Source organism: Trachypithecus francoisi, unplaced genomic scaffold, assembly GCF_009764315.1.
Source record: "Trachypithecus francoisi isolate TF-2019V2 unplaced genomic scaffold, Tfra_2.0 Lachesis_group3, whole genome shotgun sequence".
Classification (NCBI taxonomy): Eukaryota; Metazoa; Chordata; class Mammalia; order Primates; family Cercopithecidae; genus Trachypithecus; species Trachypithecus francoisi.
The window spans coordinates 14,207,648-14,221,208 of NW_022681468.1; the positions used below are offsets into that span (position 1 = coordinate 14,207,648).

Genomic DNA, 13,561 nt, shown 5'->3' on the forward strand with positions numbered 1-13,561 from the left:
GTGAGGTTTTGTTTTGTTTTGTTTTTGACCAAGTCTGGCTCTGTTGCTCTGTCACCCAGGCTGGAGTGCAGTGGTGCGATCTTGGCTCACTGCAACCTGGACCTCCTGGGTTCAAGCGATTCTCCTGCTTCAGCCTCCCAAGTAGCTGGGATTACAGGCGCCTGCCACCACACCCAGCTAAGTTTTGTATTTTCAGTAGAGACGGGGTTTTGCCTTGTTAGCCATGTTGGTCTTGAATGCCTGACCTCAGGTGATCTACCCATCTCAGCCTCCCAAAGTGCTGGGATTACAGACATGAGCCACCACGCCTAGCTTGTGTGATTGGTTTTTGACACACACACACAATAGGCTTTTTGATGATTTTTGCCCAACTGTAGGCTAATGTAAGTGTTTTGAGAACGTTTAAGGTAGGCTAGTCTATGATGTTCAGTAGGTTAGGTGGATTAAATGCATTTCAACTTAAGATATTTTCAATTTGCGGTGGGTTTATTAGGACACAACCTCATTATAAATTAAGGAGCTTTTGATATGCTTTAGAATTTTGAGCCATGTGAATGCATTATCTGTTCTAAAAATAATTTTTAAAAAGATGGAGAGGAAATTTTAATTATGGTTATACCATTACGTGCAATTTTTAAAGATTTTAAATAAGTATAAAATTTGAATCATTTATGTATCCATTTCTTAAGTTAATTCACACATAGCTCACTGGAGCCTCCAACTCCTGGACTCAAGCGATTGCAGGCTCATTTTTAAATTTTCTGTAGAGAAGGGGTCTAGCTATGTTGCCCAGGCTGGTTTTGAACTTCTGGCCTCAGATGATCCTCCTGCCTTGGCCTCACACATATTCTTAATACGCAGTGTTTCCTAAAGTACTTTAAGCTTTGAGATACTTCAGACTGCAATATTTTCATGAACTTTTAAGATAAAAGGCGATATTTTACACGTTGCTTACAAATTCATTCTCCTGAGCTTGTTTGGGACTTTGGTTAAAAGGTTTGAGAAATATTAACTTTGTTAAGCCCCCTCATTTTAGAGAGAGAAAACCGAGTCCCAGAGAAGGAAGGTGGCTTGGCCAAGGTCATAGAGAGATCAAGGGCCCAGAGGAGGGCGAGGAGACCCTGGACACCCTGGTCTCTCTGGTCTCCAGCGCTGCCCACCTCCATGGTGCTTCCTTGGGCTTTCCCACCACTGGACAGGCCTTTCTGCCCAGCCCTTCCAGTTCCAGGATGATGATTTTTTCTTTTTTCTTTTTTTTAGATGGAGTTTCGCTCTTGTTGCCCAGGCTGCAGTGCAATGGTGTGATCTTGGCACACTGCAACATCCGCCTCCCAGGTTCAAGCGATTCTCCTGCCTCAGCCTCCTGAGTAGCTGGGATTGCAGGCATGCACTACCATACCCAGCTAACTTTTTGTATTTTTAGTAGACACGGGGTTTCACCATGTTGGCCAGGCTAGTCTTGAACTCCTTACCTCAAGTGATCCACCTGCCTTGGCCTCCCAAAGTGCTGGGATTACAGGCGTGAGCCACCGTGCCTGGCCAGGATGATGATTTTTGACACGAGGCAGATTCTGCTAGTGCCCCACTTAAACCATGTCTCCCACTTCTACCTAACTGAACTGTGCTTTTATTTGGGGAAGTAACATCAGCTGAAATGCTCACTTCCCAGACTCCCTTGCAGGTTGGGTAGAGGCAGGAGACTTGCTGTGGCCCCTTAGATATAAGTGGAAGGCTGGGTGGGGCTTCCAGGAAAGTCTTTGAAAGAGACAGACTCAGTGGATATATCCCTTAGGGTTTTTGCCTGTCACCCTTCCTTCTGCCTGGAACCCAGAGGCAGTGGGGTCACTGCAGCTGTCTTCTGATCAGAGGTGACAGACACAAAGCCAAAGGCCCACATGCTAAGGAAAGATGGAAAGAGCTGGGTCCATAGTTCCCTGGATGCAAAATGCCATCCTTACCAGGTGCTTAGCCTGGACTTCTTGATGCAAGAGACAAACCAATTCCTTGCTCTGACTTGAACCACTATTAGTTACTTTTGTGAGTTATGTGCAGCCCAAAGCATTCCTAACTGTTACACTGGGTGAAGCTGGCCCACACATCTGCACCAATTCTCCAGCCATTATGGGACAAGTTCACACCCTGGTCCAGTAGGTGATGAGGTGGGGGGTAAGATAAAAGGGTTTATGGCCACAGGATCACCCATCCTTTCATAGCAACATAGAAAAGAGATGGCTGGGCGCAGTGGCTCACGCCTATAATCTCAGCACTTTGGGAGGCCGACAGGTGGATCACTTGAGGTCAGGAGTTCCAGACCAGCCTGGCCAACATGATGAAACCCGGTCTCTACCAAAAGTACAAAAATGAGCCGGGCGAGGTGGCGCACGCCTGTAGTCCCATCTACTCTGGAGGCTGAGACAGGAGAATCTCTTGAACCTGAGAGACGGAAGTTGCAGTGAGCCGAGATCATGCCACTGCACTCCAGCCTGGGTGACAGAGTGAGACTCCATCTCAAATTAAAAAAAAAAAAAAAGAGAGACATTTTTTGAAAAAACTAAATTAAAGCTACCATGGAGGTTGGCTTGGTGTCCCTAATAAGAAGAACCACTAAACCACTTATTTATCTCCATTTTAAGTTGGGTTTAAAGCCCCAGGCCAGGAAGTCAGCTCTGGTGCCCCCAAGCCCTAGCTGCGCCGAGTCCATGTCCTCTACCTGGTGTCCCTCAGTCGTCCTGTTTCCTGTCTGGCTTATGTCTTCCTGGCTGGGAATGGAGAGATGAGTGCAGTGTGCTGACTGTAAACCTTCAGTTTTGAAGTCAGAGAACAGGATCTAGGTCTTTGCCCCGTAGCAGCCAGCCCTGTAATTCAGGTGAGCTAATGGTCTCTCTATGCCTCAGTCTCCTCATCTGCAAATGCCATAACGTTGTGAAAAGGAAATGATTATATGTGAAGTACAGGGCCTCGGAATGTGTGAATAATGCATGGTGGCTACGAGGCCTCAGGGAGGTGCTCTGGGGGCGTCTCACCCTCATGGGTGAAAGGGGAGCAGCCAAGCCCTGCCGCTGCACGTTTGCCTGCTGGATCCCGGCTTCTTTGTGAGGTCTCTCTCTCTGCCAACTTCCCTCTTTGACTCGGGGCCATGAAACGCCTGCCAGGACCACTAGGTGGCAGGCGGCCCCATCGTGAGTTTTGGAGCGGGCTGTTCTCTCTGGGGCGAATGCATTGATTGGAAAAACCCACTGCCCCTAGAAAGATACCAGCTTGGCATGGCCAGCTGTCAGGCAGACTAGGGAAGGGACATGGGCAAAGGGGTCCATGAGGACACTTTTGGGACCAGCCTGGCCAGGATTTTAGGAGGGGCTAGGATTCTGGGCTGGCTCCAGCCAGGTGCCCAGCTGCCGCCTGGGTCACCTGTCTGCCCCATGACTTCACGAGGGCAGGGGGTGGGGCGGTGGGGGGAGTGGGAACACAAGAGAGAGGCTAGAAAGGGGGCAGGGGTCCCAGCAAGCTGGCACTCAGGCCCTTCCTTGCACAAGTCCCTGATGTCTCCTGCCCCACATGCCTGCTGCAAGGAAAGTGGGATCCCTTTGCTAAATTGCAGCACATGGAACAGGCTGCGAGAATGTGAAGGTCCCAAGGTGCACAGAATCCGACTTGCAGGCTTTCTGTTGAACACAGAATGGCTTGCTCCCCTGAACTGTGAAACACAGGAAGACAGGGCCCAGCTCCATCTCTCATCCTGCCCCATGTGCTAAGGTCTGAATGTTCGGGTCCCCCTACCCCCAAATCCTATGTTGAAATCCTAACCTCCAATGTGATGGTGTTAGGAGGTGGGGCCTTTGGGAGGTCATTAGGTCATGAGGGTGGAGCCCTCATAAATGGGATTAGTGCCCTTATAGAAGAAGTGCCAGCTGGGCATGGTGGCTCGCACCTGTAATCCCAGCACTTTGGGAGGCTGAGGCAGGCAGATCGCTTGAGATCAGGAGTTCGAGACCAGCCTGGCCAACATGGTGAAGCCCTGTCTGTACTGAAAATACAAAAATTAGCCAGGTATGGTGGCATGGGCCTATAAGCCCAGCTACTTGGGAGGCTGAGGCAGGTGAATTGCTTGACCCTGGGAGGCAGAGGTTGCAGTGAGCCAAGATCACAGCACTGCACTCCTGTCTGGGTGACAGACAGAGACTCTGTCTCAAAAAAAAAAAAAAAAAAAAAAAGTACCAGAGAGCTACCTTGTCCCTTCTGCCATGTGAAGATACAACAAGAACCCACCATCTATGAACCAGAACTGGGGTTCTCACCAGACACTGAGTCTGCTGGTGCCTTGATCTTGGACTTCCCAGCCTCCAGAACTGAGAGACATACATTTCCATGGTTCCAGAGTTATCCAGTTTATGGTATTTTATTAAGCATCCCAAACAAACAAACACCCAGCCACCTCTGCAGAATATAAGAACAACAAGACAGTTTGAAAACTGCCAGTCTAGCCTGATGTCTTCACTTCCGCAAGCCAGAGAGGTTAGGTGACTTGCCCAGGGTTTCCAGTCAGTCAGAGGCAGAACTAAGCCCCAAATCCAGCCTCCAAACTGCTCTTTTTACTCCACTTTGTGTTAGTTCTCTTAGATTCTAGCAACTTAAGTTCCCAAGAGTCTGGGGATTCTGGGAACCCCCATCTCCCACCCTAAGCATCTCTGAGCTCTGTCAGGGCTCAGGCTCCCTCCCAACCTGCACTGCAGAGGTTGAGGCAATCAGGTACCTCTGCATCACCACCCCAGTAAGCCAGGAGGGCTAAGCCAGGGAAACTCAGAAACACCACCTCACCCGTGCCCCTCTGCCCTGGGACCCAGATCCATTGAAAGGTGGAAACCCCTGCCCTCGCTGGAGAGCCCCAAGGTCATCTCGATACCAGAGGTAAACACCTGCAAGGCTGGCTGTCCTGGGTGCTGTACCTCCCACACCCTGACTATTGAAGTAGGGCAGAGAGAGGTGCAGGGATGTGCCCGTGCCACACCGCCCCCTCAACCCTGGTGGTCTGCACAGTGTGGTGTGGGTTTGTCCTCTGGCCCTTGGAGCTGCCATGGGTAAGGTGTGACACTGCCCTGGTCAGACAGGGCTGCCAGGAGGGACACTGTGCCCTCTGCCCTCCCTATGGGGCCAGAGGTGGGGTGGAGGACTCTGCCTACTCAAGTCTGGCAAAAGGGCTGGATGCAGGGCATGCAGGCAGCCTTGGTCAGGAACTGTTTAGGACCTTTGTGAACTTTTTTCGTACTTTGGCTTGTCCTCCAAATACTTGAAGTAGCCTAGAATTGACGTGCTGTCAGGTCTCAAGAACTTCTCTCTTTCTCACTCAAATCCCCTAGGCTTCTGGGAACAGGAAGAAGGATCCCAGGAGGCCATGGCAGGATTGGGGTGGGTGATGCAAGTCCATAGGAGAGGGCTGCTAGCCCAAGGATGTCCCTGCCCTTTTCCTGCTCAGCCACCGTGCCTGTGGTTCTTCTGTGTGCATGCTGAGAGTTTCCCTTCCTTGGGGAAACCAAGGAAGAAGGCCCACAAGGGCCTGATGAGGTAGAAGTCCCAAAATGTGGGATGCAGAATGAAGCATTAATTCATTCACACAGGGCTATCAGCCTTACTTGTCTTGTCCTACACCACAGCCCATGTGTCTGGCATGGATAAATGGGTGGGTGGATGAGTGGAGGGGTAGATGGGTGAGTGGATGGGTAGATGGATGGATGGATGGTAGATGAATGGGTGGGTGATTGGGTAGGTGGGTGGATGGGTAGCTGAATATGTGGATGGGTAGATGAATATGTGGAGGGTGGGCGAATATGTGGATGGGTGGGTGAGTGAATATGTGGGTGGGTGGGTGGGCGAATATGTGGATGGGTGGGTGGGTGAATATGTGGGTGGGTGGGTGGATGGGTAGGTGGATGGGTAGATGAATATGTGGATGGGTGGATGAGTATGTGGAGAGTGGGCGAATATGTGGATGGGTGGGTGAGTGAATAAGTGGATGGGTAGGTGGATGGATAGATGAATATGTGAGTAGGTGAGCGAATATGTGGATGGGCAGGTGGGTGGACAGATGAGTGGATGGATGGATGGATGACAGATGGTTGGGTGCATGGATGGATGGATGGGTGGATGGGTGGGTGGTTAGGTGGATGAGTGGATGCACGGATGGATGGGTGCATGAATGGGTGGGTGGATGGATGGATGGATGGATGGTAGATGCTTATGTGATGACTGGGTGAATACATGAGTGTATAGATGGATGGATGGATGGATGGTTGGATAGGTGGGTAGGTGGATGGGTGAATGGATGGATGGATGACGGATGGGTGGGTGGATGGATGGATGGGTGGATGGGCAGATGGATATGTAGATGGCTGGGTGAATATGTGGATGGGTGGATGAGTGCACAGATGGATGACGGATGGATGGATGGATGGATGGATGGATGACAGATGGTTGGTGCATGGATGGATGGATGGGTGGATGGGTGGGTGGTTAGGTGGATGAGTGGATGCACGGATGGATGGGTGCATGAATGGGTGGGTGGATGGATGGATGGATGGATGGGTAGATGCTTATGTGGATGACTGGGTGAATACATGAGTGTATAGATGGATGGATGGATGGATGGTTGGATAGGTGGGTAGGTGGATGGGTGAATGGATGGATGGATGACGGATGGGTGGGTGGATGGATGGATGGGTGGATGGGCAGATGGATATGTAGATGGCTGGGTGAATATGTGGATGGGTGGATGAGTGCACAGATGGATGACAGATGGATGGATGGATGGATGGATGGATGGGTTAATGGATGGATGGATGACGGATGGGTGGGTGGATGGATGGATGGGTAGATGGTATGTGGATGGGTGGATGAATATGTGGATGGATGAGTGAATATGTGGATGGGTGGGTGGGTGAATATGTGAATGGGTAGGTGGTTGGATGAGTAGATGGATGCATGGATGGATGATGGGATGATGGATGGGTGGATGGATGGGTGGATGGATGGATAGATGGAGAGGTGGGTGAGTGGGTAGATGGGTGGGTGGTTGGGTGGATGAGTGGATGCATGGATGGATGGGTAGGTGAATGGGTGGATGGATGACCATATGGATGGACAGATGAATAGATGGATGGATAGATGGCTACACTGGGCAGCAGATAACCATTGCTGAAGAAACCTTGGCTTCTCTTGAATTCCTGGACCTCCTGGAAGACAACTTGTTCCCATTACAGGACATTTTTAACCACAGAGAGGAAAAAAAAGGTAGATATAGAGGTCCTAGTGCCACAAGCCAAAGTTATATATGACAGTGAACGTCATGGCTTTAACATGCTCCCCTGAGCTGTCAACAACTCACAGAACTCTCTCATCAAACTATCACCCCAGAGACTGGAACATGCAAAAAAAATGCGAACAGATGCAAAGAGTGTCTGCTCATCTCAAGAACCACAAAGCCCAAGGGGGACCCTCAGGGCCTGGGAGGATGGTTCCCTCCTTTGAGGCTGATGTCTCAGAGGGGAAGTCAGGGCTCCCTCAGAGCTGATATCTGGACTGGCTGCCCCTCGGGAAATTCTTGGTGGATGGGTGGCTGAGGCTAAGTGGGTGGAAGGATGTGGTTGGAAGGGGGAAAGGGGAAGGGAAACTGAGCATGGGGTGGACCAAACCACATCTCTGCCTTCATCCTATTGGGGAGTGCAGGGCTTCTTACTCATATCATTAACTTCCCACTGATGGAGGTCCTGACCCAGGGCTTATGAACAAGGGGCTGAGAGTCCCTGGGGGTCATCCCTGTCTAAGAAACGATTGTCACTGTCTCTTAGACTCTTACTGGGAGCACTGCCTGCCACTTCAGCCCCTTCTTTTACACTACCATCTCCTGCTGTTCCTGCTACAAAGACTGTCTTTCCCCCCCTTTTTTTGTAATCAGCTGCCTGCTATTTATCTTTCATTGCTCAGCTCAGATGTCACCTCCTCCAGGAAGCCTTCCCTGACTGCACAGTCTGGGTAACATGCTCCTATGCCTTCTGGGATTCCAACTATTCCAGCACTTGTTACGTGGAGGTGGCACAGTCTCTTCACTGGCTCATCTCTCTCCCTAATCTGTGAGCTCCTGCAGGACAGGACCTGTGTAGGATTCATATTTGCATCCATGGGTCCAGAGCTCAGCTGGAGTCTGGTATCCAGGAGGTGCTTGTTGGACCACTAGAGTGCCCGTGGTGTGGCTGAGTTGGGGGTGTGCAATGCACCTGATGGGCGGCAGGTGGTGACTCACCCTCCCCCAGCTGCAGGGCGGGGTCCATGAGCTCCATCATGTACTCCACATTGAGAAGCATCTCCGTGAGGTTGCTGCGGGCCAGCACATACATGAGCACAGGCAGGAAGTCATCCGCCCCATAGGGCTTCCCTGGGAAGAAGAAGGAAGTAGAGGGAGATGAGTTCCAGGCTCTCCTTGTGAGATGCTCTCTGCCCAGGGTAGGGGACAGTGGTTTGCTGAGTATGGATGGCGATCCCTGGAAGAGGAATGCTCCTGCTCTCATGACAGAGAGGACCCAGGGAGCAGCCTCCTCGGGAGGCCTGAGATTTAGGAAGTCCAGGTTTAAGAAGAAGGAACTGAGAAAGTGTCCTCGGCTGGGAGGAGCAAGACCCTGACCCCTTCCCCTTTCCTAGTCCTCTCTCTCCATGACCGCCCCTTCCAACTTGCTCGACAGTCAAATTCACATCACATTTATTTGCAGACCCACCCAGAAGCATTTATGGCTCCTGGCAAGGTTCCCTGTCCCCACTAATCATACATCTCCCTCCCACCTGCGAAACAGAAACCTCTTCCTCACCCAGACACTACGAGACCTGAAATGTCACCATTCAGCCTTCTTCCTTTTATTGGGTTAAACAGTGCCCTTTCCTAAGGCCTTCTTTTAACATGTAAAGAGCCCTGGAAGTATCATCTCATCACTACTGCCTTTGAAGGAGATGCTCCCAGATCTCAGAGCATCCTGACAGCAACAGACACCTTGCGTGGCAGATGGAGGGCGCTCTATAAAGCAACAGTGGCAGAAAGCAGGGTGGGAGGTGGGTCTGAAAGACGTCTCTCCAGTGTGGCTCCCGGCTGGCTCTGAAGATTGCCTGTTTGGCCATGCAAAGCCCAAGGCTGGAACTGTGGGTGGAGAATTCTGACCAGAATAGAATCTTCCTGCCGGTCCTTGGCTGATCTTCTAGCCAGACTCTGCAAGTGCACTGGAGAAATGAAGCTTGGGTGAGCAGTTCTACATGGTGGGAATGGCCACGCCTGGTCCCCAGCCCACCTTCTCACTTCCTCTAACCAAATGGGCTCAGGCAAAGGTCTTCAGACTCAACTGGGGGTTACCAGGTCTGGATGTGAGCCCCAGAATAACCCATGCCAGTGCTGCTACCTTTGTGTTTTGGGCGAAATTAATAATCCATCCAAGCACATGCTAAGCAATTTATAGCTCTCGCAAAAAGTGTATTTCTACTTGACATGTTTACAAAGGATTTAGGGGACCATCAGGAAATATACCTGATAAAACAGCAACATCTAAATCAAAATTTGAAAACCATCAGGACAAATATAAATTACCAGAGGGATGATACTATAGGAAACATAAAAATACAAATAAGCAAGAACCTACACAATGACTCTTTTACAGCAGCAAATTTGGCTTTGAGTTTCCTGCAGGCCAAAGCAAAGAGGGAAAACACAATCAGTTATATTCTCACTGTCCATGAAGAAAAAATATACCTATTTCTTGGGGGAATCAAATTATTTTTCTAACTCTTAGCTCTAAAATAAAATTTTCACATGTGGCTTCATCTGGGGACATAGAGAGACATGGCTGGCAAGTTCCTATCGCACACACGGATGTGTGACTGGTGATGGTCCTCCCATTGTGTCAGGTGTGGCTCATGGCAAGCACTTCCAGGGCAGGAAGCAACTTTTCTTTTCCCTTTTTTTTTTTTTTTTTTTGAGACAGAGTTTTGCTCTTGTCGCCCAGGCTGGAGTGCAGTGGTGCCATCTTGGCTCACTGCAACCTCCACCTCCTGGGTTCAAGCGATTCTCCTGCCTCAGCCTTCCGACTAGCTGGGATTTCAGGCGTGCGCTGCCATACCCAGTTAATTTTTGTATTTTTAGTAGAGACGGGGTTTCACCATGTTGGCCAGGCTGGTCTGGAACTCCTGACCTCAAGTGATCCACCTGCCTCAGCCTCCTAAAGTGCTGGGATTACAGGTATGAGCCACGGCACCCGGCCTTTGAGACAGGGCTTCACTCTGTTGCCCAGGCTGGAGTATGGTGGCTTAATATCAGCTCACTTGCAACCTCGACTTCCTGAGCTCAAGCAATCTTCCCACCTCAGCCTCCTGAGTAGCTGGGACTACAGGCACATACCACCACGCTCAGCTAATTTTTGTATGTATATATTTTTCTGTAGAGATGGGGTTTTGCCATGTTGCCCAGGTTGTCAAATTTCATAGTGAATTCTGCACATTCACATCTGTCCTGGTAACAATGAGGCTGCCCCCTCCCTGAATAAAATACTTCAGAGAGCTAAAGTGACCCTCCTGGGCAACTGCATGCTACACTGCTGAGAGGCACGGTGTGAAGGCCAAGTCTCCAAGCCCAGACCTGGGTTCAAATCCCAGCTCTTCTACTCACCAGCTGTGGACCGTAGCAAGCTCCTTCCCTCTTCTCACCTCAGCAGGGAGGTTGGAGAACGAGGTGCCCGAGGGTGTTTGAGGATTAATTGAAATGGCGCAGGTGGTCACAGCCACAGGAAAGCCCGAGGCAAAAGGAAAACTGTGTGCCCCATATGTGTTTATCAAAACAGCCTCTCATATTTTGAACCAGGTGGAAAAAGTTAACAAACGTGCTACACTCAAGAAACAACGACTGTATCTAAAATCTGGTTGCCAATATGTTCGCTTTCTACTGTCAGCCATCACAAAAGTATGTGGGCCTGGAAACCGCAGGCTGATTGGAAATGAATGTTCCCATCGCACAGTTACGCAGGATCATAAAACAGACAACAGCCTGACTTCACTGAAAATGTGGCGGCCAGGCGTGGTAGCTCATGTCTGTAATTCCACGACTCTGGGAGGCCCAGGCAGACGGATCACCTGAGGTCAGGAGTTTGAGACCAACCTGGCCAATGTGGGGAAACCCCATCTCTACTAAAAATACAAAAATTAGCGAGGCATGGTGGCGTAAGCCTGTAATCCCAGCTACTCTGGGGGCTGAGGCACGAGAATCACTTGAACCTGGGAGGTGGAGGTTGCAGTGAGTCAAGATTGTGCCACTGCACTCCAGCCTGGGCAACAAAGTGAAACTCTGTCTCAAAAAAAAAGTGGATATTTTGTTCATCGTGGCTTTTTTTTGCATTAATTTTTATTTTTTTAAAAAAAATACTGCATTAAAATAGTACTTATCTTGTCACATGAGCCCAAAGTTCCACTCCTAGTTATATATACAAAAACATATTTCCACACAGAGACCTGCACACAAATGTTCATGGCAGTATTGGCCATAATAGCCAAGAAGTGGAGATGACTACTTGTCCATCACTTGTGGATACACAGGCAAAACGTGCATGCATACCATGGAAAAGTCTTTGGGAATCAAAAGGAACAAGCTACTCATACATGCTGTGATACTGATGTTTGTTCATTTTTTTGAGACTGGGTTATGAGACTGGCTATTTTTTTTTTCTTTTTGTATTTTTGTTAGAGACAGGGTTTTGCCATGTTGCCCAGGCTGGTCTCGAAGTCCTGGGCTCAACGATCCACCGGCCTTGGCCTCCCAAAGCGCCGGATTAAAGGCATGAGCCACTGTGCCTGGCCGCTGTGATATTGATAGACCGTGATGATCTTATGCTAAGTGAAAGATGTCAGCCATGGAAGACTGCATATTGTACATATGTTAGGATTCCATCTGTATGCAACGTCCAGAATAAGCAAATCCACAGAGACAGAAAGCAGATGAGTGGTTGCCTGGAGTTGGGCAGAAAAGAGAATAGGGAGTGATTTTTAATGGGTACAGAGTTTCTTTTTGGGGTGATAAAAATGTTTTGGAATTGGAGTAGTTTTAGTCATATGACCTTGCAAATATACTGAAAACCACTGAATTGTTTTAAAAATTGTGTGTATATATACATACATACACATATATATAAAATTTATCTTTGTGGTTGAGTTTCTTGGGCATCCCCCTGCATTTTGCCCCTGAGGCGAGTGTCTCCCTCACCTCCCACAAACCCTGGCCCTGCAGGTAATTCTTAGGGCAGAGGCTGGCACAAAACAAGGACTTGGTCAAGGACCGCCAGTATGAGTGGGTACGGGTATGGGCCCAGCACACAGGGAGACAGAAGACGTGAGTCAGAGGTGGTTCCTGCCCTCAGGACCCTCCCATGCTGAAGCCCATGGCCTGGCTAGGGGTTGTGATTTCAGGGTCACATTCAGCCGACCAGAGGGTCTCGTGCTCCTTGCCTGCGCAGTCTGTTCTGGCCTGGTGTGAGCACCAGAGACTAGTGGTTGCTTTCCTTCCTTCTGCATTGTCCAGTCTCTATTTTCTTTTTCTCTTCTGTAGATGGGGTCTCACTCTTGTTGCCCAGACTGGAGTGCCGTGGTGCGATCTCGGCTCACTGCAACCTTCGCCTCCCAGGTTCAGGCGATTCTCTTGTCTGAGCCTCCTGACTAGCTGGGATTATAGGTGCTCACCACCACGCCTGGCTACTTTTTTTTTTTTTTTTTTTTTTCAGTAGAGATGGGATTTTGCCATATTGGCCAGGCTGGTCTTGAACTCCTGACCTCAAGTGATCCGCTCGCCTCAGCTTCCCAAAGTGCTGGGCTTACAGGCATAAGCCACTGCACACTTGGCTCCAGTCTCTATTTTCAAAGTAACACAACTCCTGACTTTTAGCCAGGATAAGGCCACCCCAAATAAAGACTCCATTTCCCATCTTCCCTCACAGCCTGGGCGGCCTCGTCTCTAAGTCCGGGCTCCTGCAGTATACCCCTGCAGCCATGGAGGCCTCCAGTCGATTTTGTCCAGTGAATGTGGATTCTGCTCATGGCCCATCCTTGTTTAATTTTTTAGACAATGCGGCCCCGTGTGACCTGCCTTTCTGGCCACACTCAGTTTCTACGTCTGCAAAATGGGCCAGCAACACTGGTGTCGATGACATCCTGGGATGCAGAGGACACCCTGAATGTCCGCAGGGCCATGGGTGAGAAACTCTGCTTGAGGAAGTAATGACTTTCAGCCAAAGGATGGCCCAACTGGGGCCCTAGGTCTGAGGACTTCAGGGCGGGCCATGTGGGTATGAAGGGGACAGGAAGGGAGGGGGCCCAGGACTGTGGCTTTGTGAGGTCCTTCACCTGCTCTTCTCCCCATGTTTTCCTTGAGGAATCTTGACCGACAATCCCATGTTCCTACTCATTTGACTCGTCCTTCAAGATCTGCCTCCTCCAACTCCAAGAAGCCCTCCTGGGCTGCCCCGGGGTTAAGGGTGCTTACTCTACTTTCCATCTTCCA

General features: G+C 49.9%; 1 protein-coding gene across 6 annotated transcripts in view; it reads right to left on the reverse strand.

Annotated features, from left to right (window-relative positions):
* RIN3 (Ras and Rab interactor 3) overlaps positions 1-13,561 on the reverse strand; it is a 185,071-nt gene that overhangs the window by 4,853 nt on the left and 166,657 nt on the right. For all 6 annotated transcript variants that reach the window (XM_033191533.1, XM_033191532.1, XM_033191537.1 and 3 more), the window contains one exon: positions 8,291-8,422. In XM_033191533.1, coding sequence (XP_033047424.1) covers positions 8,291-8,422 — 132 coding nt within the window. The remainder of the gene's footprint in view (positions 1-8,290; positions 8,423-13,561) is intronic.